The sequence below is a fragment of the Octopus sinensis genome, linkage group LG10 (assembly GCF_006345805.1).
Source record: "Octopus sinensis linkage group LG10, ASM634580v1, whole genome shotgun sequence".
Classification (NCBI taxonomy): Eukaryota; Metazoa; Mollusca; class Cephalopoda; order Octopoda; family Octopodidae; genus Octopus; species Octopus sinensis.
Genome location: NC_043006.1, coordinates 23,781,110 through 23,803,670, shown reverse-complemented (window position 1 = coordinate 23,803,670; position 22,561 = coordinate 23,781,110). Strand labels below are relative to the sequence as shown.

Sequence of the window (22,561 nt, the reverse complement as noted above, 5' to 3'; positions counted from 1 at the left end):
ATCCGGTTACCTAATATCCAGTGTGAAACTTATAAGATTGACTTATAAGATTGCAATGGATCTATAATAATGTATGCTTTGATTAATGTTTGTATGTGTGTGTATGTGTGTGTGTGTGTGTGTGTGTGTGTGTATATATATATATATCTCTCTCTATATAAACGGCAGTTTGTCTGTGTGTGTTTCTGTGTGTCTGTTAGGTTGTACCCTCACCCTGACCACGGCTTTCAACCGATTCTGATGAAACTTGACACACACATAGCCCAATGTCATAATTCAAAACTAACGCAGCGAAAATTTTGAAAAGTCCCCCCAGTTCTGAAAAAAATCGATAAATTCGACATGGGGTCGAGAATCAGAAACACAAACCACAGACTGTCTAGGGGACGCAACTCGACCTTTTTAACTAAAAAAAAATTTACCATAATTTTTTCCCCATTTTTTGGCTATAACTCTCTAAAAATGCTTTATAGTTATTTCCCTTACAAACCCGAGCAACGCCGGGCGATACTGCTAGTATATATATATATATATATATAGAGAGAGAGAGAGAGAGAACAAAGTGTACATACGTCGCTATATATATATATATATATAATTCTATTCTGCAGTCTCACTTTATCAGACATTTCCTACTCCACCCTTTCACTTCTGGCACGACTCCCCATTCATTGCTATCCACCTTGTACCTTGATGGTCTATTCACCACTTATATCCCTTTCCAGCTCCTCCTGCTTCTCTTCTAAAATGTGAATAGCCATGTAGCTCCTCTACAATAAGAAAACTATTCTGCCCTGGCCCCCCCCCTCAGTTTCCTAGCATAAAATTGTCCCCCTATTAGGGTCTATAGTCTTATGATCTTCATGGTGACCTCATAAGTGCTAGTGGCACAAGAAAAAAAGCACCCAGTTCCATGTGGTAACGTGGTTTGTGTTAGGAAGGGCACCTCATTGTAGAAACCATGTCAAAGCACATACTAGAGTGTGATGAAGTCTTTGGGCCCGTCATATGCTGTTGGACCATCTAACCCATGCCAACATGGAACATGAACTTTAAATGATTGATGATGATTATTACATAAATCTGAGCTTCTTGAAACAGCTGTTGAATGAAGAAATGATGCTGTTGATGAGTGTGAAGACAGGTTTTTGTTTGTTTCTGGTGAGAGAGGTGATAGTTGACTCTGGGGTTACTTTAAGTCTTTAAGTCTGTTGATAATATTGTTGTTGTTGTTGATGTTGTTGGTGGTGGTGGTGATGTTGCAAGTGATTGTGTTTTTAGTACAAGTGTTGATAGTGGTGCTGTTGTTGGCATTAGTTTTAGTTGTGTTGGTGGTAGTGCTGAAGGTTAGCATGGATCAAATAGACCAATGCAGTGATTTGGCAAAGCATCAAGGAAAAAACAAAAATGCATGTGGCATTTAGTTACTGCCCTTTATGCCCTGAGTTCAAATCCTGCTAATGTCAGCTTTGCCTTTCATCCTTCCAGGCTTGATAAAATACCGGTCAACTACAAAGGTTGGTTTCTCAACCACATGGTCTCAAGTTCAGTTCCACTGCATGGTACCTTGGCCACTTGTCATCTATATGGACATTATCAAAGAAGCTTGAGAGGCGGTTGGATGGAACCTACACTCGTCTCCTTATGAGAGCTCAAAATCTCTCGTGGAAGCGTCATCCAACCAAAATGCAAATATATGGGAAACTACCACCTGTGTCATCTCTTGTGAAAAGTAGGAGAGTCCAGTTTGCTGGACATTGTTGTAGAGCTGAAAACGAGGCAATTTCTACTCTTCTCCTCTGGAAGCCATCTACTCGCAATACCAGAGGGCACACACTCTCCTACCCTGATGTAATCTCCAGGGATACAGGCATCCAGCAACAGGACCTCCGTAATGCTATGATGGACCGTGAAATCTGGCATAGCATGGTAAATTCCATTGTCTCGACCACGGTTGAACAATGGTGATGATGATGATAATGTCATCTATAGCCCCAGACTGAGGGAAGCCTTGCAGGTGGATTTGGTAGATAGAAGCAGAAAGAACCATGTGTATGCGTGTCCCCTTGTTGTGGAATCACATGATAGTTGTAAATGAGCATCATTGCCATACAAGTAGTGTTGTTCGGTTCCAATCCTCTGTGGAAAAACATATTTGGGCCATGGAAACGGGTGAAGTTGACAATGGAGAGCCATTCGGCTGCAGAAGAATCTGTCTCAACAAATTCCATTCGACCCATGCAAAACTGGACATTAGAACAAAGATGATGATGATGATAATAAATGGTACCCAAAGAACAATCATTGTTTTAGTTATCCTCTCACTCTACCTATTGAGGATTATGCTATGTACACAATGTGGCAGACATACTCATGGTCAAAAATTTGGAACATTTAGGAAAAAAATTAAAATTATCTCCAAGTACAATTCAATTTAAATATTACTTTAGGCATTTTATATAAAAATTCTAATTTTCAGACTTACTTTCCAAACTTTTAGCCACAGCTGTATTGTTTTCTTCCTTCATTAACCAATCTGGTATTTTTATGTCTGTTTTTGTTGTTTAACCCTAGGTCAGTTTCTGACCAGGCAGACATATAATCAAGGTGTTTCAGCTGTCACAATTTCATTGTTTTTTTTGCCCCTCCCCCACTTTTCTCATGTTTGTGATTATATTGTGACATTGGCGCAGGTGTGGCCATGGAGTAAGGAGTTTGCTTCCCTACCACATGGTGCTGGGTTCAGTCCCACCGCGTGACACCTTGGGCAAGTGTCTTCCACTATAACCTTGGACTCAACAAAGCCTTGTGAGTGGATTGGATGTGGTAGACGGAAACTGAAAGAAGCTTGTCATACACACACACACACACACACACACTCACACTCACACTCATCATCATCATCATCATCATCATCATCATCATCATCATCATCCTCCTCCTCCTCCTCACTGGCTCCTGTGCTGGTGGCACATAAAAAGTACCCACTACATACCTGTAAAGTGGCTGGCATCCAGCTGTAGAAACATTGCTAGATCAGAAGGGAGCCTGGTGCAGCTGCTGGCTCACCAGGCCTCAGTCAAACCGCCCAACGCATGCTAGCATGGAAAACGGATGTTAAATATATATATATATATATATATGTTATTTTGAGGATATAAATCCCTCTTAAAAGGAATGTTAACATCCAAGTTTCTTATCATGAGAAGACCCGGTAAGTAAAGTGAGATCACAGTTGTAGCCTATACCAGTGTCACATAAGAACCCTATTTAAAAAGTACCTTTGAATTGTTGGGCGACATGCTGTGCTTGAGGAGACCTATTGAGTCAAGTAAAATCAAAAATCCAATCACAATCAAATGGAAATTGTAGTTGACTGGCTCTCAAACACAATTCATGCGTAGGTTGTTGCCAGTGCCGCCTGACTGGCTCCCTGTGCCGGTGGTATGTAAAGAGCACCATCTGAACATGCTTAAATGATGATGATGATTGTGTGTGTGTGTGACTCTTTATGTCTGTGTTTTTCCCACCCCTCCTCCTGTTTCATAACTGGTGTTGGCTTATGTACCTGTAACTTAACAGTTCAGCAGAAAAAAAAACTGATAAAATAAGTACCAGGCTTAATGAAAATAATGCTATAGAGGTTGGCAGTACCCCAGCATGGCCACAGTCTAATGATTGAAACAAGTAAAAGATAAAACTGATCAGGTCAATGACTGATGAATTTGCTGGGGTGAACTATGTCCATTGCATGTCCTGATTGTCCAATAGTTTGATGGTGGTGGTGGTGTTGCATCATCCATGGTATTGGAGGGCAGATCAGAATGTAGAGGGAGATAACTCCATACCATTCCTATCTCTGCTATTGGTATCAATGGGATTTGAACCATTGACACGCACTCAGTTGTGACTGTGAATACTGCTGCTGATACTACTACTACTACTACTACTACGACTAGATATAATAGTCCTTTCTACTAAAGGCATAAGGCCTGAAATTTTGGTGGGGGAAAGATTACATCAACCCCAGTGTTTCACTGGTACTTAATTTATTGACCCCGAAAGGATGAAAGGCAAAGTTAACCTCGGCGGAATTTGAACCCGGAGCATAGTGATGGGTGAAATACCTCTAAGCATCTCGTCTAGTGCACTAACGTGTTTGCCAGCTTGTTACCTTAATTACTGGGTGTGGTAGTAACAATAATAATCTCAAATTTTAGCAGCACAGGCCCATCAGTTTTTGAAGGGAGTGGAAGTAGATTACATTGACCTCAGTACTTTACTGGTACTTATTTAACCCCCACTGAAAAGATGAAAGACAAAAATTGACCCCTGCAGCATTTGAACTCAAAATGGTTCTGCCACCTCAACAACTTAGTGATGATGATGATGATGATCATAATAATAATAATAATAATAACAATAAAGTAGATTTGATAATCTCTTCCCTCCTCCTCCTCCTCACTGCAACATCACCTCTCACTACTGCTCTATTCACATGTCACATCCTGTCTATCTGTGTGTGTGTTTGTCAGCATTGCTGGTTAATTTTGGGCAGCCTTGTCTGCAATTTGTGATGATAATTACAGGTTGGAGAGAGATCCAACATTGATGCTGCGTGTCATCTTAACAGGATTACACTGTTGTTGTTGTTATCACCGTTGCTAATTGTAATCAGTGTTATCTTCATTGTAGCCATGATGATGATGTTAATGATGAATGCAATGGTATAGATGATGATGATGATAGTTGCAATGGTATAGAATATTGATGATGATGATAGTTGCAATGGTAGAAATGATGATGATGATGGTCTTAATGGTTTGAATACCTTCCATACTGTTGTGGTTTCACTTCATTTCAGTTTCTTGTAAAAGCTTGTTAGAGAAAGCATGAACGTCACAAAATCTCTTTACTTTTTTTCTGTCTGTCTCCATCATAATTGTCATTACATTACTCTCTATAATTATCATCACCATCATCACCTTAACATAACCTTAACCCATCACCACCATCATCATAATCATCATTACAAACCCTTCCATTCATTTTCATCATTATCGTTACTGTCATCGTCGTCTGTGCTGCAGCTGGCCAGTTCAATAAGGTGTTGGGTCACTGACCCAGAACAGCAGACGATGTGTGTATCCTCTCATCCTTGACGTCATTGTGTCCAAGGACAAGGCACTTAACTCCTGCTGGCTCACCCCACCTAGCTGTAAATGGGTTACATAAAGAACTGTTTAATTAAAAGATTATTGTTATCACTTGCAGTGGTGGTGGTCGTGGATAGCGACAGCAGTGATAGAAGTTAAAGGAGCTTCTTTAACCCTAAGTTAGTCCTGATCGAGCAGACCTGTGGTCAATGGTATTCACATCTTTTATCTAGGCATTCGAAATTCCGGACTGTTTTCCCATATGTCCTTCCTTTATAAGTCTGTTGGGTGTGACTTTCAGGAAGATTTAGCTGCTATTTCTAACGAACCAAGCGACCATGTAGGGCTCTTCTGTTGGCCTCATGTGGTGTTTGGTGATGGTTTGGTGGTAGTGCTGGTGGTTGTTTAACCCCAGGTCTGTCCTGATCAAGCATACTTGTGATAAAGTGAATTCCAACCATGACCATCCTGCTTTTTTTCCAACTCACAGAGAACCCAGAACCACAACATTCAAGAAACAATATTTTTTTATCTCTAGAATAACATTTCTCCATGTGGTGTTTATAATCTGATCAAGTGTCATGTGAGGATTTAGCTGCTGTTTCTAGTGGTAAAGTTAAGTGGTACAGCACGTGGCGACTCATGTTGATGGTGTTTGTGTTTCAATTTTCCACACTTGATTTAAATTGTGTAAAGTTGTCGGTTTAGAGAATATGTTTGGGATTTGTGAGATTAAAGGATTTTGTGTTACATACTGGGTGTATATGTGTACATGTGTATGTACATTTGTGCGTGTACATATGATAAAACATGATTGTATTTATCAGGAATACCACACACATGCATGTATGCACACATGCAAACACACACAGATACATTTATAAGTGTGTTAAATATTTTTTTTAAAGCTGAAATGATGCAAGGCAGTGCCCCAGCACAGCTTCAGTTCAATGAGTGCATTGAGTCAAAAATAAAAGGTGTGTGTGTGTGTGTGTGTGTTTATGTCACACCTTCCACCACTTGACAACTGGTGTTGGTTTGTTTATGTCCTATAACCCAGTACTTCAGTTAAAAAGACCAGTAATATATGTATCAGACTTTAAAAGAATTAAAAAAAAAAAACCCCAAGTGTTAGGGTTGATCTGACTGACTAAAATCATTCAAGGCTGCGCCCCAGTATTTCTGGGGTCTAATGGTTGAAGCAAATAATAATAATAACAACAAGAGCACTCAGAGAGCGCAAACCCCTTCCAAGGCAACACCAACGTCCTCTCAACGATTAACCAGAGATGATTTTTAAAATGAGAATATCTGAAATAAACTCGACTGATTTCACAAACAAGAATACTAAAAATGAACCCGACCTCTCTCTCTAAAATTTAGTAAAATAACTGGAAAAATAATCCAGAATCCTTCTCTGGTATCGAATCAATCTCAAAATCTAATCAGTTGGTGCCATTCATGAGGCCAAACATCCCTGAAAGTTTCATCCGAATCTATCCATCGGTTCTTGCGATATCTTCTCCACAGACAAATAAACAAACAAACAAGCACAACTGAAAACAATACCTCTGCCTTCGCAAAGGTGGAGGTAATAATAATAATAATGATTTCATTTATTTGCCACAAGGGCGTAGAATGAGGGGGACAATAAAAGACAAACATAAAGTGTGTGTGTGTGGGGGGTACTTTACATATATTCATTTACTCTTTTACTATTTTACTTGTTTCAGTCATTTGACTGCAGCCATGCTGGAGCACCGCCTTTAGTCGAGCAAATCTACCTGAGGACTTATTCTTTGTAAGCCTAGTACTTATTCTAGCGGTCTCTTTTGCCGAACCGCTAAGTTATGGGGACGTAAACACACCAACATTGGTTGTCAAGTGATGTTGAGGGACAAACACAAACCACACACACACACATATATACATATACATATATATGACGGGCTTCTTTTCAGTTTCCATCTACCAAATCCAATCGTAAGGCTTTGGTCGGCCCAAGGCTATAGTAGAAGACACTTGCCCAAGGTGCTACACAGTGGGACTGAACCCGGAACCATGTGGTTGGTAATCAAGCTACTTACCACACAGCCACTAGAAACAATAAAAATAATACAAAAAGGATGGAAGAAAGAAAGTATACACGGTATAGACAGAAAAAGAAGGGACATATACATAGCATATAAAGTTAAAAAAAAAAAAGTGGTGGTGAGGACAATAGAGATGTGGCCCTCTTTATGCAGGAAGGCCTTTAGGGATAATTGAGGAACCAATAATAAAAATATTTAAAATTATTTCTTGTTCTCATTTGACTATCCCAGATCCATGTCTTCCACAGTTACTTCCCTTGTCTTCCTTTGCCTTAACCTAGAACTGCCATTACCATTTCATATCCATACCACACAGCTGTTTCTCCTGTATGCTTATGTATAGTCATCATCGTCATCATCATCACCACCATCATTTTATACCCCTTTCTGTGCTGGTATGGGTTGGCAGAGTCATGTTTTCCTTTAACCCTTTCATTACCAACCCGGCTGAAACCGCCTCTGGCTCTGAGTACAAATGTCTTGTTTTCATAAGTTTTTAATTAAAATCTTCCACCAAACCTTAGTCACACTTTATGTTCCTAACACCAGCTTAATGATAGCAAAGTTATTTTACAAAATTCTTTGTTATATCTAAAATAATTGAGAGAAACACAGAGCATCCCAAAATAAATACAGTAATGAAAGGGTTAAGGTTACTACTCTCCTAGGCACAAATAGCAGTCCAAACTGCTCTTTTCTATTTTCATTTGATTATAATTCCTATGGTTGGATGCCGTTTCCTACACCAACCACTTCACAGAGTTTATGGAGTGCATTTTTCATGGCACCTATGCTAAAGAGGTTCTCATGCCCTTGCCAAGACAAGACTAAGGCTCCTGTCGATGGAATTGAGGCAATTATGTGCAACTGTTTCGACACTGATGATTTGGCTCAGCTGGCTGGACATTCAGCCTGAATTTGGCAAAAATACTCTTTGGTCACACACACACACACACACACACACACACACACACACACACATGTAGTAATATACACATGCAGTTAGAAAGAGTAAGAAAATGGTAAACATTACAACATTTGATGACAAATAAGTCAGTGTTGATTCTGCAACATCAAAGAGATGGTATCAAAATGGCTGTACCAAAACATTTTATACCCTTAATATTCCATATACTTCGTAGTCAAGGTCTCTCCTCTGCTGCATTGGCCTGGCTATATATAATTCCTTATACTTGTTAGTAATATTATCTTCATTTACCTGTATTTTTTCTTCATTTAACAAGAAATATGTAGTGGAAATATGGTCACCTTGGAGTAATTCAACTAAAGTTGCGTACAAAAATCTGCTGGAAGAGTTTTACTAAAGTCATAACATTTGAGAGATTGTAAGAGAAAAGATGAAAATTAGTCAAGTTCCTTTATTTTTTTGTATTGCATGTGTAGCTTGCCAGGAGCATGTGTTTATTTCTGTATTTACTTATGTATATTTCTATTTGAAACCCCTTAGGATGAACTTAACCTTCGTATCAAAGCCACCCGGCTCACTGCTGAGCAACTGCACAAGTCCGAAGCTGAGTTGATGAAAGCAGCTTTGGAGGAGAAAAAACAGAATGAATTGGCTGAACTTCGTGATATTTTAGCACGGTACCACAATGAGGAAACTGACCGGCGTGAGGGAGAGTGGTCATCTCATTTAGAGAGGCTCCGTCAACAGTACGACTATCAGCTGGCAATTGGTCAAGAACCTGCTCCAAAAGGTTTGTCCACTTTACTGCTTCTTCATCTGTGCATAAGTTGTAGCTTTGTGTAAACATTTTTTTTCTTTTTAACAAAACTCAATATATTGCCAGTGTGGCTCAATTCATCATAAGCATAATGAAAATAGATATTGGCTGCTGGTAGGGACACAGTATTTTGTTTATCAAAATCAAATACTTTGTCCCTACCAGCAATTGTCCCTACCTGCAATTAATATGCCTGTACCAGTTGCCAGGAATGTGTTTCATATGTAAAATTGGCTTATCCAATAGTTGTTGCCGTTGTCGGTGTTTTATCATGTGTCCGATAATTTATTTGGCTTTTTCTGACCACTTCTTCCCCTCTGTCCATGTTTATGCCTCTGATGACTAAAGAGGCCAATTGTGTATGGAAATGTCTAATACAAAGTTCACAAGGGTTCCTTGATGGAGGAGGCTTGAGTTATTGCAGCCTCCATTTTCTTTCTTATCATTTCTCTTCTTTCCTCTGTCGTTCAGCTTCAAAATGAATTGTCACAGTGGAGATGGAATGATGCCAGCTGGGCCTGTCTTGAGTTTCAATGTGCCAAGCTTTGGGATTGATTCCAGTCAGTTTTAGACATTACTTCAGCTGGTCCTTGTATCGACGGAGGGGACAGCCATGGAGTCTTTTTTTTTTTTTTTGTAAGAACAAAGATCTGATCTACCAAACAAAATTGAATGTCTACCAAGCAGTTGTGATCTCCACTCTCTTGTACGGTTGTGAAACCTGGACTCTTTACTGAAGTGGTGTCAAAAGACTAGAGTGATTTGCCCAACAGAAGCTCTGCTCTATTATGAATATCAAATAGAATGACTGTGACTGATGTGTCCATTCTGGGGAGAATGAAAAGCAACAGCATTGGGGCTACCATCCTGAAACATCGTCTGAGATGGGTGGGCCACATAGCAAGAATGAAATAAAGCACGCTGCCGTGTCAAATTTTATATGGTGAACTTTCCACCGGAAGAAGACTTTGTGGCTGTTATCCAATAGTGTTACACTGCTAAACTTAGTGGCTGTTTAAGAAACATGTTTATGGATAGTTAATGGGTTGGATGTAGTGCTGAAGAGGGAGCAATAATTCCTGAAATATGCATATACACCACTACCTATTTTTCTATCTTTGATCACATTGTCTCCATAGATGTATTTGTATACGAAACATCACAACGTCCAGTGCTGGCTCTAGTTTTTATCAAAAATCTGAAGTGATAAACTTAAAAGTAATGAACATCATCGTAGGTGCAGATGTGGCAGTGGGGTTTTGGGTTCAGTGCAATGCAGTGGGGTTTTGGGTTCAGTGCAATGCAGTGGGACTTGCCTTTATAGTAGCCTCTGGTCACCCAAAATCTTGTGAATAGATTTTGTTGGTGAAAACTGGAAAAAATCCCATTGAATACACACACACACACACTGTTTGTGTGTTTTGTGTATCCTCGTCTTGACATCAAGTAATAGTTGTAAATGAATGTCACTGTCATACAAGCAGGGTCATTCATTTCTAATACTCAGTGAGCCCATGCCTGGCCATGAGGAAATATTAGCCTGCTGGGAAACTGGTGAGGGTTGGTAGCAAGGAGGGCATCTGGCATAGAGAATCTGCCTTAAAAATTTCTGTCTGACCTTTGCAAACATGGGAAACTGGACATTAAAATGATGATGCGAATGAAGAATTTGGAAAGATTTGGTTAAATAAGTGCAACTGAGATAAAACGGGTCATCGTCATCATCGTTTAATGTCCGCTTTTCATGATGGCATGGCTTGGACGGTTCGACAAGGGTCTGGAAAGCCAGGAGGCTGCACCAGGCTCTAATCTGATCTGGCAATGTTTCTACAGCTGGATGCCCTTCCTAATGCTAACCACTCTGAGAGTGTAGTGGATGCTTTTTACATGCCACTGGTATGGGAGCCAGTTGGACGGCACTGTCATCAAACATACTTGAATGGTGCTTTTACGTGCTACCGGTGCAGGAGCCAGACAGGGTGGAGAGGCTGGCATCGACCACATTCAGATGTTGCATTTTACATGTCACCGGCATGGGGAGCCAGCCAGGTGGCACTGGCAATGACCCACGCATGCATGGTGCTTATTGCATGCCACCAGCACAGGAGGCAATCAGGCAGCACTGGCATCGGCCACAACCCCTGAAGGCAGTGCCCCAGCATGGTCATAGTCCAGTGACCATACTGGGGCCTGACCTACAAGGGTTTAGTTTATCATTTTGACTGCAGTATTCATTTCAGTTTTGTTCTATTTTATTGGTTGTTGTTTGATGACCTGCCAAGTTACAAAGCATGAACACAAACACATTCTAGATGCATGTTCGGGCCCCCACTGTGTGATATTTTGGGCATCTTTTGCCTTGTACTGACCAAAGCTTTTTGTATGGATTTGAGAGATGGAAACTGAAAGAAGCCTGTGTGTCTCTGGTTGTCAAGCAGTGGTGGTGGAGAAACAAAGACACAGTGTTGGCGTGTTTATCTCTTTGTAACTTAGCAGTTCAGTGAAAGAGACTGATAAAATAAGTACGAGACTTGTAAAAAAACGTACAGGAGTCAATTTATTCAAGTAAAAATTCTTGAAGGTCATGCCCCAGTATGGCCACAGCCTAATGACTGAAACAAGAAAAAGAATAAAAGAAAGAATAATACTTTTTATTTACATTCTCACTTTTTCTTTATCCTTTTGTATATTTCTTGCTTTTGTTGAGTATCCTCCATCTCTGTTCTTTCCACAGGTGCTGTGGGAACCCTGGAGGGTGCAACCCTTGTAACAGAACTCACCAAACGCTTGAATGATGAACACAAGAAGTTGATAGAGGTAAAAACCAAATGCAAAATGCGCATTCACAAAAAAACACCACGTCCTTTTGTTTTTTCTTTGTGTTTTTGACATGTTTTCATTTTACTTTGTGTTTGTGTTTAGGTAGGGATGGGTTGAAGCAATCACTGTTAACAAACTTTATTAATTAAGGTGCCGAGCTGGCAGAATCGCTAGTACACCAGGCAAGATGCATAATGGCATTTTGTCCATCTTCACGAACTGAGTTCAAATTCCACTAATGTCTACTGCCTATCAACTTTTTAGGGTGAATGAGATAATTACCTGTTGATCACTGGTGTAGATGTAGCCAACTAGCCCCTTCCTCCCAAAATATCAGGCCTTGTCCCTATTTTAGATAGGATTATTATTATCATTAATGTGAGCTGGCAGAATTGTTAGCATGCTGGATGAAATGCTGAGCGCTTTTTTGCCTGTTACTACATCCTGAGTTCAAATTCCACCAAGGTCAACTTTGTTTTCCTCTTTCGGGGTTGATAAAATAAGTATCAGTTGAACACTGAGGTCAGTGTAGTCGATTCACCCCCACCTCCTCTTGTGGCAAAAATTGGAAATAATTATTATAATTAAGGCAGTGAACTGGCAGAATCGTTAGCACATGAAGCAAAAAGCTTGGTGGAATTTTGGCGCTTTGGTATTTTGGCTATCTTTTATATGTTGAATTCAAATTCCGTTGAGGTTGACTTTGTCTTTCATCCTTTCGGAGTCAATATCCGTTGAGCACTTACCCCCTCCCTCGAAATTGCTGGCCTTGTGCCAAAATCTGAAACCATTATTTTTTATTATTATTGAATGAGAGAGCAGCGCATGCCATCAAAGTGATGCTGGGGTACAAATATACGAAGCCCAGTATATCCTTCATGACTACCTGTCTGATAAGTGTACAACAGGTGCATGCATCACAACCGCCCGAAATTGCTGGCCTTGTGCCAGAATTTGAAGCCATTATTATTAAGTGGTGGGCTGGCAGAAGTGTTTGTCTTAGACAAAATACCTTGCAACATTTCATCTGGTTTTACAAACCTGAGTTCAAATGCTGCTGAGGTCAACATAGCCTTTCATTCTGTCAGGGTCAATAAAGTAGGTACCAATTAAATACTGGGGTTAATGTTATCAACTAGCCCCTCCCCCTCCAATTTCAGGCCTCGTGCTTATATTAGAAAGGATTATTTTTATTATAAAGGAAGTGAGCTTGCAGAATCATTCATGTGCTGGGCAAAATGTTTCCTGACATCATTTCTATCAGGTTGATTTTTGCCTGAAGTTGATTTTTGCCTTTCCCCTTTTTGGGGGTCAGTGAAATAAGTGCCACTTAAACACAGGGGTTGATGTAATTGATTAAACCCCTTTCCACTACATGTGCCTAGAGTAGAAAGAAATTATTATTGTTCTAATCTTACAGTTCTATATTTAAGAAATGAGGAATTATGTACATTATTTATATTATTTACATTTGACAGATATTTGTCCTCATCTTGTTTGTTGTTAACACAACATTTCAGCTGATATACCTTCCAGCCTTCATCAGGTGTCTTGGGGAAATTTCGAATCTGGGTTCTCTTTCCTAAGGTATTTTTCGATATTATTATTATTATTGTTATTCAGGTCACTGCCTGGAATCAAACTCAGAATCTTGGGGTTAGTAGCCTGCACTCTTAATCACTATGCCATATGCCTGTGGCATATCTATACATTGGATTACAGAAGCATATGGCATAGTGGTTAAGAGCGCGGGCTACTAACCCCAAGATTCTGAGTTCAATACCAGGCAGTGACCTGAATAATGATAATAATATAGAAAAATACCTAAGGAATGAGAACTCAGGTTTAAAATTTCCTCCAAGACACCTGATGAAGGCTGGAGGGTATATCAGCCGAAATGTTATGTTAACATCAAACAAGATGAGGACAAATATCCGTCAAATGTAAATAATGTATTCTAATCTTTATTATTATTTTATGTTTATGGAATAACTTTAACCTATATATGCCCCATAAAAAATTTCACTGTATTTCGATTAAATGTTATGGTAAGCTTTCACAGTCTGGAAGAGAAGGACAGATTGCAACTGTTTGCTACGGGTGTTGACTTCCTACCCAAGCATTTCGTAAACCCAGTCAGATGCTTCCTGGCGAGTTCATGTCCAAACAAGCAGGAGACACAAAGGGGTGTATATGGGTTAAGCCTTCAGATTAAAACTAAAAATGATTTTCTAACCCCTGGTTCCCCTCTCCAGATATTTCCAGTTATCATTTCAGTCAACACCAGTGACTCCAGTCCCATGCTTCACTTCCTCCAACATGATATCATGTGACTGCCAACTCTTCACATGTGGCTTAATCATTTAAACAACTGCAGCATGAAAGATCTTCTCCCTCCCTCTCTTTCTTTCTCTTTTTATTTGCTTTGTTTGCATCTTTTTGCTGATGCTTTAAAATCCCAGTTTCCTGCGAGCTGTTGTCCAGATAATGTGTGACTATTTAACATATTAACTTCCCAACAACTGACCACTGGTACTTCCGTGGTGCAAATCCTCTGGCATGCTGTAGTGAATTAAATTTGTTCTTCCCATTTGTTGCCGTGTGTGCATCTGCATTTTTCTCTTCCTAATTTATTACTGACTGACCATCCAACGATGACCTCAACATTGACTTGTAATCAGCTCTCTTGTGCAAGTGCTGCCAATTGAAAGTGCCATCTGCAGGTTTCAGGGGTCATCACGAGAGAATGTGCACTGTTTCAGGGCTTTCTTCTTGATGGCTTTATAGTATGTCCTACCCACTGATTAGCTCTCAACCATTGATTGTTGATCTTAAGTCCTTCATCTTGAGACCATCAGCATCATTCAAATTTTGGATTGATGCAGATTTAACTAGCCATATAAGCCAAGATGTATCTGCTTTACCCATAACAAGGTTTCATCAGCCCTTTTCAGCCCATATCCAATGGCTGGCTCTCTCAGATGTTGATTGGATTTCTTTCAAGGTATGGAACAATGACTTCTGCTGCCTACATTAATACAAAAACTGAATCCTTTTCGTCTCTAAAAGGACTGATTATTTTTGTCCACATGTAAGATACAGCTAAGGAAACCAATTCTCCAGTGTACAGTAGAACCTCAGTTTATGAATTTAATTTGTTCCTGAAGGCCGTTTGTCACCCAAAATCAGTTTTTATTCCCATAGGAAATTTAAGGGAAGGCACAGTGAATTCAAGTAGGAAAGTACCCCGAGTGAAACCCAGACAGTAACTGACATTCTCCCACTGATGCTCCCAGCTTGTTGCTGCCAGTTTACACGTCTGTTATTCACCCAAAATATTTTATGTTTGAAAAATTGTTCATAAACCGATTGTCTTTGAGACTGATTGGCCAACTGAGATAATCTAAATGGCCAATTAAGATTAACACTAGCTAAGACTGGATGAAGGAGACTTATTTAATCAATAAACTGGTCATTTCAGCCTAAGTGCTTGGCTGTGACTGGACAATTTAAAACAACTAACTGGCTGAATCTGGAGAATTTAGATCAACTGGCTGGCTGAAAAAGGACAATTGAGAGCCCTGGTTGGCTGAGATTAGATAATTAAAGCCAACTGGTCAATTGAAATGAGAGACAATTTAGATTATCTGGTAGATTCTAATTGGTCAAGAGAGACTAATTAGTTGGGACTTAGTTAACATTAACTGGTTGGACAAAACTGGAGGCTGATTGATGAAGAGCAACTAGGGTTAGCTAAAACTGTTTTTCAAACCGTCTTATTGAAACTGGTCATCATACTTGACCTTCTTCGATCAAATAGTCTGGCTCATATTGGACCAAAGACAGCTCAAAATGACCAAGTGAAAACCCTTGCTAGTAATAAACCTGATATAGATGGAGCAAGACTGGTTGCCATTCTGATGATGGCAGGCTGATAAATGGATCAACCAACTGGGACCATTTGAGACTTGATGAGTTGCATTTTTGGTTAATTAACCACTAGCTAGTTCTGATTATCATACTAAATCATAATGTATCTCTATCTGTTGTATTGTTTTGTGCTGTGCTGTGGAAATTAACGAATTGTCTATGGCTACCGTTAACATCTCTGTTGTGATTTGTCCGTGTTCTGAGTGCCGCTGAGCATGTAAGATTGTTGAATGCTTTTCAGAGCATGAGAATTTTTTTTCTCTTTCTCCCTCCTGTCTTCTTAACGATACAGGCGTTTGTAGGTATGGGAAAACCCTCTTTAGGACTCAAGTGGCTGGCCGTGTCTTCGGTCACTGAACCGTGGATGAGTTCATTTTTCGATATCATCGTCACAGACCAAGACGTGAACCACCTCAGGGAGGTAAATTTAAAAAAAAAATAAAAAAAAGTTAAACATAACATTAATTTTTATTTTTCTCCAATCTGTTGGCTAAATCCTGGTCTGCTCTTCTTCCACATCTTTATTATTACCATTATTATTTTTTCATTTATTCAATTTTATTTCTTATCTAAACCTGGGTATTTAACACCTTCATACTCACCTACTCTTGGCTATTTTAATCAACACTTGCTAATTATTTACACAAGCTTTTCTTTTTTTTTTTTTTTACAATTATTTTCGAGTGTATTTTTTTATTTTTGGAGGTGTGTTTTATTTATCTTTTTTTATTTGTTCACCATTTGGGTTGTTTTTATATTGTACATTTTTATTTTATATATTTTTTGTTTCTTTTTATTGGTGGCCATTTTGTCTGTCTGACTGTCTATCTGGATGGATGTCTCTATTTCTAATTCTCTCTCACAATCTTATACTTTCTCATTCAACTAATTTTCCTATTTCATTTTAAAGTGTGTAGGTTGGGGCAAACCATTCTTCTTCTCTCTCAGTTTCTCTCTCTCTCTCAGTTTCTCTCTCTCTCTCTCTCTCTCTCTTCCCCCTCCCCCATGCTGTGTTTTTCTTTTCATTAATCCTTGTTTCTCTCCAGTTCTTTGTCTCTCTTTTTATTTTCATTCTGTTTACATTCTCAATAACTTGGATTGAAATAATCTTACAAAGATCTGTCTCTCTTTTGTTTCGTTCTATTTCTCTTGTTCTCTCTCTTGCTCTCACTCTCTCCCCTCTCTGCTGCATGCTCTCCATCACTATCTCAATTGTACTCCTTCTATCTCCTCTATTATCTTTCTATGGTGTAATCTCTCTATATCTCCTTCTCTCTCTTTCTCCTCTTCTTCTTTCTGTTGTCTTCATTTGTTGAACCCACTTTCACTAGTCTACTTGTAAACGACTGAAGCTTCTGTCCCCAGCTGAAATGACCACTTACCAGAAAGCAGGTCCTGTTCATTGCTGAGCATTTTTTTCATTCATTTAGTTTCATTAGAAATGGTCAGTGACAAATCCAGCTAAAGTATTTGGTCCCTAAAGAGTTCCATTTGAATCAGTTTCCAATGTGTGAATGTCAATTCATGCAGCTATGTTAAGTAGAAAGAGAAAATATAACCCCCCCCCACACACACACAGATAGATATGTATATCTATATCTGTATATATGTGTGTGTGTTTGTGTGGATAAATATAAATACATATAGATTGATATGTTTTACATCAACTAAAAATATTCTCACAGCCATACGTACGTTGATCTTTCTATTGGTGTCTGTGTAATTAGTTTCGTCAGCCTGCAAAAACAGAGCTGGAGAGTATTATTTAACCTGAAATCACCAGATTATACATATGGATGACTTTGCTCTCATTATCTCGTTTAATATCATTATCTCACTGAGAGTAAACTCCTCAGTGGAGGAAGAAGACAAAGAAAAAAACAACCGAAAGCTAAAAGATAAAAATATTTTCACTTACTGATCAATAATGCAGTGATAATATTCAATCAAATTGTGTGTGTGTGTGTGTGTGTGTGTTGTGTTTCTCATTTTTATTATTCATAGTGGGAAGATGGAGAGTGTAGAAAAGGGAGACAACAACAGAAAAATGTGTTTCTTTTGCTTAAGGTCTTGGCACAAATACTCCTGCCAGTAACAACTTTAGCTGCTGGTGTTAGGAAAATGACCCCAATAACCCCTAGTCGGTCAAGTACTGGCAGGGGTCGATATAAACCATTGTGCCTCCATTTCTAACCCTCACTCCTTCCAAACAATAAAAAGGCTGTAGCCTGCTTAATAAGAATGGAAAAGTTTTGTTGTAACTCATGGAGTCTTGCATGCATAGCAAGCTTCCTCCTCCTGCTGCAACTACTACTACTACTACTACTACTACTACTACTACTACTACTACTCATCATCATCATCATCATCACCATCATCAAGGCGGTGAGCTGGCAGAATTGTTAGCATGCTGGACAAAATGCTTAACAGTATTTCACCCGTCTCTCCATTCTGAGTTCAAACTCCACTGAGTATGACAGGGCCTTTCATCCTTTCGGGCTCGATAAAATAAGTACCAGTCGAATACTGGGGTCGATGTAAGCTAGTCTTTTGACAAAAATTTGAAATCATAATAATAATAATAATAATAATAATAATAATAATAACTATTATTATTATTATTATTGTTATTATTATTATTAATAAAGTGGTTAACTTTTAGAATCATTAGCAGAATGCACAAAATACTTTCTCTTAGAATTGTAAGAAAAGTTCAGAATCTCTAAGTAAAAGGTATCAATTGTATTTGTGGAGTTCTCCAAAGCATTTGATAATGTCAACAGAAAGGCCATGCCATGTATCTTGTTGATATGTTGACCAATGGCATCCTGGATGAGATTGTCAGCGTCATCTCTATCATTTATAACAACCCATTGAGCTTTGTGCAAAGCCACAGACAGTTCAACTGAAGAGCTTGAAACAACAGCAGGAGTCCTGCAAGGAGTCACTTTAGCTCCCTTTCTCTTTGCGATTATATTGCACTCTACATCTTTTACTTAACTCAATCACTGGGATGCAGCCATGCTGGAGCAACATGTTGAAATGTTTTAGTCATACAAATCAACTCCGGTATTCATTTTTAAGCCTAGTATATATTCTGTAGTTTTTTTGTTTTTTTTTATTATTGCTGAGCTGATAAGTTACAGGGATGTAAACAAACCAATACTGGTTGGCAAGTGGTGTGTGTGTGTGTGTGGGGGGGGTAAATACAGGCACACACCAAGGGTGAGCTTTGATAGTTCCTGTCTTCCAAATCTACTCAGAAGGCATCGATGTCAGCCTAGGGCTACAGTAGAAGATATTTTGCCCGAACCTGTAGCCATATGCTTTCCAAGTGAGCTTCTTAACCACACAGCTATGCCTGCACCTGCTCTCATGTATATATCATCATGATTTAACATCTGCTTTCCATGCTGGCATGGGTTGGATGGCTTGATTGAGAACTGACAAGCCTGGGAGTCTGCACCAGCCTCAAATCTAACCTGGCAAAGTTTCTACAGCTGGATGCCCTTCCTAACACCAACCACTCCAAGAGTATAGTGGGTACGTTTTACAATGCCACTAGCATGGGGGCCAGTCAGGCGGCACTGGCATCAATCACTGGCTCAAATGGTGCTTTTTATGTGCCACTGGCACCAGGGGCAAGTCAGGTGGCACTGGCATCAACCAGGCATTGGCATCGACTGGCACTGATATTTACATACATACATATATGTATGTGTGTGTGTGTTATATATATATATGTACATATGAAATACATTTGTATGCATTTACTGCACACATTTACACATAAATACATGTGTATATACACACACTTCTCCATTATGTCCACTTTAATGAAACAATGTTTTAATTCTCTTCTCATCATCACATTTTCCTGATAGCATCTTTGTTATATTTTATATATCATATAATGGTGTCTACGCGCGTGTGTGTGTGTGTGTGTGTGTGCACGAATGCCCTGCTGTAAGGTTGTATTTCTCTATTGCTTCCACATGTGTGATGATTACATGGGTTTGTTTGGGATTTTAACCTCAATCTAATTATCATCAAGAACAATACTAATGGAAGTTTTAACAATAATAACAATAACAGTGGTGGTGGTGGTGGTTTTCGGTGGTGGTGGACAGGGTGGAATATGGTGACGATCGTGATAGTGAAATTGTCATATATACTATGGAAGTAAGTCTGAAATTAATTGATATAATTTTTTCTGGAAAATGTAGACATTAAATGATGCGGTTATCATGCATTTTCATATGCAAAAAAGAAAAAAAAAGGAAAATGTACAATAATGATGAAAAAATTAAAAAAAAATGTATTCTAGCCTTCTCTGGAATATTTGTGATATATATATATATATATATATATGTATGTATGTATGTATATATGTGTTGATATAGAACAGTGAGAAGGAGTGCTCAATGCTGCATTGGTAGATAAATATTCTTCATTTCTGGGTTACCAAGATCATCATTGGTTGGTATTTGTCTTTCATGTTGCAGACTTGATAATTATTGAGAGATTCCTCTTTACATGAAAGTGTTGTTATATAGGCGCTCCGCCAACTCAATGACACCTCCTTCTACTCCCCTCTGTCCTCTGACCCCACGCTTAGCTACCAACAGACGGTATCCTCTACTGTCCATGACCTCATCTCGTCCTCCCGTCTCCCCCACACCGCATCCAACCTCATTGTCCGAACCCCACGCACCCCCACCATTTACTTCCTCCCCAAAATCCAGAAACCCAACAACCCTGGCTGCCCCATCGTCTCCGCCTGTAACTGCCCCATGGAGCTCATCTCAAAATACCTTGACCGTGTCCTTACTCCTCTAGTGGCATCTCTTCCATCCCAATCTACGAGGTGGGAGTGTTACCCCAAATGATAAGCTAGTCTTCAGACACAGATACACATAGTCCTATATTTGTATATAATACCTTGTTATAATTGCATAGATAAGTCGTTATCATCATCATCATCATTTAATGTCCATTTTCTATGCTGGCATGGGTTGGGGGCAGTTTTGACCAGAGGTAGCAAGGCCAAGACCCACACTAGGTTCCATTGTCTGTTTTGACATGGTTTCTACAGCTGGATGCTCTTCCTAGCACCAACCACTTTACAGAGTGCACCACATGCTTTTTTTATGTGGAACCAGCATCACCAGTGCCTTATACATGGAACCAGCCCCACCAGTGCCTTATATGTGGCACCAATGAGGGTGCTTCATACATGGTACCAGCGCAAGTGCTCTTTACATGGCCCCAGCATGGGTGATCTTTATGTGGCACCAACACAGGTACTTTATGCATGGCACAAGCACGAGTGCTTTTTATGTGGCACCGGTATTCCTTGAAAGATGTTTCTGTTTTTTCGATAGTGATGCTAAAAATGGAAGTGTTTCTTTGCTTTTGATGCTATCCATGGGGGTGAGACGCATCCAACTAGGACACCAAGGAATGGCAATTCCAGAAACAGTAGTAAACTGTTTTATTTCTTCCTTGTTGCCTTTTAAGTCTGCCTTATAAAGAATCCTGTTTCTAGTTTATTTTATTGCCACTGTGTATATTCAAGATATCTTATCAGTTGAGTGAGAATTATATTTCTCTGCACCCTCCCCCTCCTGCTTCATCTTCTCGGGGTGGGGTGGGGACAACCGGCAGGGAGTAGGATAATGAGGTTGTGTTCTTGGTATGAAATTTAGTTGTTGTTGTTGTTATTGGAGCCAGCTGAATGAGCAGAGTTATGCTCAAAGATGTTCCAGCTGTCATTGTTCTGCTTTCCTGATGTTCTTAATCAATTTTCATCGAACCGGCTTATGTATGGCTAAAGACACTCCAGTTGTGACGCTCCCATCTTGCCAATGCCATTTAGTCTCAGATAGATCTATGACTGAATGCGTTCCAGCCTTGACTATCCTGTCTGTTATAGATTACATATAACTACATTATGTAATGTTCCCTTTCCTTTCCTGATACAGCAGAGTATGATTTGAGGCAGAATTTTGTTGTCATTTCTAGCATGATGCATGACCACATAGTGGCTTCATTATTGGGTCAGACTTTTTTGTCTTGTATTAAGGCATGGTCTGCCTAGGAGTACATTACCAAATGTCTCTTTGTTTTAAGATAATAGTGTGGGATTTGAGGTAGAATTTGGTTGCTATTTCTAGCATGTTGCATGACCACACAGAGGCTCTACTGTTGGTTCAGGTCACATTTTGTATTGAGTGTATCTAGGACTACACTACTTAATGTGTTCTTTTTTGAAGAAAGGAAGGTATTATCAGCAGGTGATTTAGTTGCTCTTTCTAGTAGCCAATTCCACCCCTTCCCAGACCCCAGTTGAACTGTCCAAACCATGCCAGCATGGAAAATGGACGTTAAACGATGATGATGATGATGATATATTTATACATATCTAAAGATAAATAAATAAAAAAATAAGTTATAAATGATGGCCATTACATATTTTTTTCTTTACTGCAGTAAATTTGACTTACAGCTGTTTCCCAGTAGTCATTACAGGTCCATCATTGATAGGTTTACTCAACCTGTCAGTTGATTGGTTGAGAGGAACTGAACAGCCTCAAAAATCTAATGCTACCTTCAACTGTCATTTCTGCTTTCTATATATGTATGTGTGTGTGTTTATTCCACTTCCCACTTGACAACTGGTTTATGTCCCTGTCACATAGCAGTTCAACAAAAGAGACCGATAGAATAAGTTCCAGACTTGAAAAGAAAAATAAGCACAGGGGTTGATTCTGAGAATTCTTCAGTTGTGTGGTGCCCCAGCATGGCCACAGTCTCA

At 39.3% G+C, this 22,561-nt stretch overlaps 1 protein-coding gene across 10 annotated transcripts in view; it reads left to right on the top strand.

Moving 5' to 3' along the window:
* Positions 1-22,561, top strand: part of LOC118760840 (golgin subfamily B member 1-like) — a 276,733-nt gene that overhangs the window by 180,938 nt on the left and 73,234 nt on the right. For 9 of the 10 annotated variants that reach the window (XM_036506353.1, XM_036506349.1, XM_036506348.1 and 6 more), the window contains 3 exons: positions 8,718-8,967; positions 11,729-11,811; positions 16,037-16,165. In XM_036506353.1, coding sequence (XP_036362246.1) covers positions 8,718-8,967; positions 11,729-11,811; positions 16,037-16,165 — 462 coding nt within the window. The remainder of the gene's footprint in view (positions 1-8,717; positions 8,968-11,728; positions 11,812-16,036; positions 16,166-22,561) is intronic. The other variant, XM_036506355.1, reaches the window with a different exon arrangement.